Source organism: Aplysia californica, unplaced genomic scaffold (genome assembly GCF_000002075.1).
Source record: "Aplysia californica isolate F4 #8 unplaced genomic scaffold, AplCal3.0 scaffold00024, whole genome shotgun sequence".
Classification (NCBI taxonomy): Eukaryota; Metazoa; Mollusca; class Gastropoda; order Aplysiida; family Aplysiidae; genus Aplysia; species Aplysia californica.
Genome location: NW_004797294.1, coordinates 1,270,686 through 1,275,342, shown reverse-complemented (window position 1 = coordinate 1,275,342; position 4,657 = coordinate 1,270,686). Strand labels below are relative to the sequence as shown.

The 4,657-nt window shown below is 41.7% G+C and overlaps 2 protein-coding genes across 2 annotated transcripts in view; both read right to left on the bottom strand.

Annotated features, from left to right (window-relative positions):
- LOC118478659 (glutamyl aminopeptidase-like) overlaps positions 1 to 1,024 on the bottom strand; it is a gene marked incomplete in the record, with an annotated part of 6,262 nt that extends 5,238 nt beyond the window's left edge. Inside the window, 1 exon segment of the mRNA XM_035972688.1 lies at positions 901 to 1,024. Within this exon segment, the coding sequence (XP_035828581.1) occupies positions 901 to 999 (99 nt within the window).
- LOC118477198 (endoplasmic reticulum aminopeptidase 2-like) overlaps positions 1,017 to 4,657 on the bottom strand; it is a gene marked incomplete in the record, with an annotated part of 6,726 nt that continues 3,085 nt past the window's right edge. The window contains 5 exon segments of the mRNA XM_035972781.1: positions 1,017 to 1,035; positions 1,632 to 1,636; positions 1,988 to 2,101; positions 2,646 to 2,800; positions 3,909 to 4,029. Coding sequence (XP_035828674.1) covers positions 1,017 to 1,035; positions 1,632 to 1,636; positions 1,988 to 2,101; positions 2,646 to 2,800; positions 3,909 to 4,029 — 414 coding nt within the window.

Below are 4,657 nucleotides of genomic sequence, written 5' to 3'. Positions count from 1 at the left end.
CCACCACCACCACCACCATCATCATCATCATCATCATCATCATCATCATCATCATCATCATCATCATCATCATCATCATCATCATCATCATCATCACCACATTTCTCACAGACATTCGGGCACCATCAAAGTACAAAGTAAAATATTTTTCCTTTTTAGTTCCATTGATTATGACCCGACACCTATAAGAGGATTTGAACAAAATTAACAGGAACTCTTTCAAAAACATTAAATAAGCCACCTAGCAAAAACCAGTTTTAGGCTGAATATCCGAGCTACTATAATATTACCATGCCTTTCAATTTGCAAAACTGTGTAGACTATAATAGTCGTGTTCATATGACCTTATGCAGATGCGAGCACCCACCGTAAAGGTCTTACTATAACTTATTAGACATTCTTGTGTGGCTATTTGTACACTTAGGTCTGTCATCATTGCACACAGAAGACGTAAGGTCGATTCCGCTTGGAGATATTATTCTGGCACTCGTATGACCGTGTGCAGTTGCGAGCGCCGTAAAACCTTACTAAACCTAAAAAAGGAGATATTATTCTGACGTGTATCCGTTAGTCTCCTGGGATGTTGTCCCCCACTTAGCCTGAAATGGTCCGAAAAGATAAGGTGGAAGTGGCCTGTCTGCTAAGGGTCTAACATGTTAGGAATATGCGAGGAAGGGTGGGGGGGGGTGAAAAAGTGTCATAAACTTTGTTTTGCATTCTACACTTTTTACTTAACGTTGTATTTTTTTTTCTTGATCTCAAAGTACGAGCAACACACAAACAAAATCCTCCTCACAACTGAATTGTATAATATGCTTTGCCGAATGTCTTTGTGATTTCGTTTAATATTTCACTTACTAACATAATATTTGTTATTCTATACATTCAGAATGTACTTACTTTCTGGTATGAAATGGTATCGAAGATTGCAGAAATCTCATCCGGGTACGTGACGTCAACAACAATAGGATGTGTGGTCAGAAGAGCGTCATCCACCATGGCCCTATGAACATCGTTTAGAACAATCTGTGACATCTGTAGGGGAGAAAGAAAAAGTTTGAGATGTTAACAGTCTCTTAATATGTCCAATGGTTTTTTTTTCAAATGTTGAGAAGCGGTGATGCTTTGTTAAATTATGCCACGAAAAAAAGTACCTACTGTCCCATAATCGATGACCGCGAGAAATCAATTAATTTTGCATGGATCTGCACAAAGTTTGTGAGAAATTATATTTGAATAATCGGACGTAACAATCTGTGCTCAAATTTGAACTGGTCAGACGAGCACCGCTGTATCAGCCATGTCTGGGAGCAACCTCGAAAAGGCCCTTAACGTTAGAAAATGAACCCTTCCTGAACTCAAGTCTGAAAGGAAGCTTCAAGCTTGTTTTTGCGGGGAGTAGGAGTTGATTCCAGATCTAGATCTAGTGCATACTCTAAAAGATAAATTTCGGGATGGTGCAAACCGTTCGAGGTAAGATGATGTCTGTCAGAAAGCCATTAAGGAAGGGAGTTAGCATTAACAAAACGATGTGAAATGGGAAATCCATTCGCGCGTCAGTTCCGACAACAGCATAGAAGTCTGTCCCAGGACGTAGCCGTGAACTAGGTTTGTCAAAGCCCCTGACTTACAGAATCTGAAGGCATTATTTAAAAATGAAGTCTTATCACATTTTTGGTCAACCAAGAAATAACCTCAGCCAAAGTTTTGGGGTGAAAAAAAAACAATGAGTGCGAGGGATTTTAAAGTCAAGTGAGACAGAGAGAGAATTTCGAATAGTCTGTTTGCTTAAGCCACACGGCTCATTTCTACGGAGTATTGGAAAAGTTAGTTTTGGATTTTTGTGGCCTGGCAAACAGTATGACAAAGTTTTCCAGAAACATGACAACATATTATGTCGTTTTAAAAATGAGTATGGAGGCGGATTCTTTTCTCGTTAAACAGTTAGTAGGCCTATTAAGTTTCAGATGTGTGTATACTTCCTTACCATATCCCATGCCGGTTGTTTGGTAGAGGTCCCCACGTACTGCATATAGCTCGCAAAACCCTTGTTGAGCCACACGTCATTCCACCAGTTCATTGTGACCAAGTTACCGAACCACTGAAAGAAAAAAATGGGGTGGAGGTGGGGATGAGGGTATGGGTGGAAGGGAATGACTTAAAAATAAGAAAGGGAGAAGCATGATTTTCAGCCCTTTGTTAAATGTGAAGGTTGTGAGGTAGAACCTCCGAATTTAGCGCTCATTTGCAATACAACCAAACACATTTCAGTTGACCAACAATTATCCTATCCTAGTTTATGAACCATTATCTGAGACACGAACGCGATGTTATAGTTCATGAACCACTATCTAAATCACCCAAGCTATGTTCTACTTCATAAACACTATCTAAAAATGACACACCCTATGATCGGCATGTTTGTTGTAGCGATTAGGCGCTTCCCCATCGCACGCAGGAGACCCCAGTTCGATCCCCAAATTGGGAAGAAATTGTATCCAGCACTTAAGTCTCTCCGCTGAAATGTTGTATTCCTCTTAGCAAGGGTTGGCCCTGACAGGCGTGGTCGAAGCCCGCCTCCTACGTAACCTAAATTGTCTCAACAGGGGCGTAAAGATGTAAAAATTATACAATAAGAGCCTCACCTGATGTGCTAGTTCCTGAACTACAACCTCGGCTACCCTCTGTTGTGCGTTGGCTGAGACACTATCTGGGTCACACAACAGCGCCGTCTCTCGGAACGTGATGAGGCCCCAGTTTTCCATGGCGCCGGACGAAAAATCTGGGATCGCAACCAAGTCTGAGGATCAAAAATTGAGATTGAAAGTATTTAGGTTTAATGTCCATTGCCCCACTGTCAGGTTATTTCAGAGGCAACACATACGAATTCAACGTCCATCTCTGATAGGATCGAGTCAATACTCACTATACTTTTACTTTACTTTTACTTTTGCCGTTAAGCGTCGAGGGGAAGATGTCGTTTTCTATGGTAGGCCAGCTCCGCAGCATTTTCTGTTGTGATTTGTGATATTATGTTTTCTGAAGGTTTCCTTGACACCTTCAATCCACCTTTTGCGTGGCTTTCTTCTTTCTTTATAGCCTGAGTGCTTGGTGTTGTAGGCTCTCGAGGTTGGCTGATCAGGTGACATACGTAACAGGTGGCCCAACCATTTTTTAATTCTCTGTATTTCTACGTAATGCAGGCAGGACTCACTGCCAATAACTGCTCTTACTTCTTACTTTTTCTGCCAGTCTCGTCTTGTGATGTTAAGGGTTTTGTGGAGACATTTCACTTTGGTTGCAGTGATTTTGCTTTCATGGGTTTTACTTAATGTCAATAAAAGGGGGGATTTTTATGTGAAGTGCTTTTTCTTAAGGACACGAATGAGTCTCGAACCCCCGAACCCGCGATCTCACGATTACGAGTCGGGTAGCCTAACCACTGAACCACTAACACCGCCCTGGGGAATTATGAAACATGAGGTGGAACCAAACAGGACACATTTATTTTTACTATATAGAGTGGTACTATGTGAATAATTGGACAAGCAATGATGCATCTATTTTGAATCATCACTTTCTTGCCTGTATAAGCGATATGAGTCACTCTGGAAACAGAAGGAAGAAATTCCCTGGCACCTATGGTGTAGGGGTTAGACGCTTCGCCATTGTACGAAGAAAATCTGAGCTGGATTCCCATGTGGGGATAATTTTTGTCCCATATGTTGGTCCTTCTGCTAGTACGTCGTATCTCCTCTCAGCCCTAGTTGACCCTAATAAACAGGATCGATACCGGCCTCCTAAAGTATGTACATCGTGTCAGTCGAGCGTAATAAGGGGCACTGTGTTACTGGGGGGGTAAGATTGCTTATTTCATATTTTAAAAGTTGTAATCTGGATTAACTCACCAACTTTTGGGAGCACGTAGTCTATCTTGAGCCTGCCCTCAAAGTCGTCCACTGTGTGTTTGGCGACCTGCAGGGCGTAGTGAGCTTGGCTGAGGCGGTCGTCAGGGGCGTACACTCGGATCTGAGCGAGGATAGAATAAGGCAAGGGGGGGGGGGAAGCCAATATCATATAAATGTGTGTTATAACATCGTTCTTTCTAACTGGAGTCTACTCTTGCATCTGAGGGAGTATGAGTTGTTTCATCGCTCTTTCTAGCAGGAACGTACATTTAGAGCAGAGAGAGCATGAAACAGATAATGAATAACAACGCAGATTTCTGTTATTGTATGAATCACTTTTTTCCCATGTGCCCTTTTCCCTTTAACCTTAGATTAATAGAAAAAAAATTATAAACGATCGTGAGCACAACATTTTAGTATTTAGTTCTTAACGCCCCCTTTAAGGCTTATTTAAGAGGCGGGATCTCAAGACGTAATGTACATCTCTGATAGGACCGAGCCAGATGGATGGAAAGCCTGTAACACTCCCTGCCCCCCCCCCTACCCCTCATAATACCTAAATGCAGAGCACCCCATCGGGGATGCGAACCAGGGACATCTGCTTTTCAGTCCAGCACGACATCAGCTTATAATATGCTAAAGATGTGCCTCGTCAATTGGGATTTAATGTTACATATAAAATGTATTTTCAATAGAAGTATGCAAATTTTTCTAAATCAAATTCGCATTAAACATATACAAACGTAGTA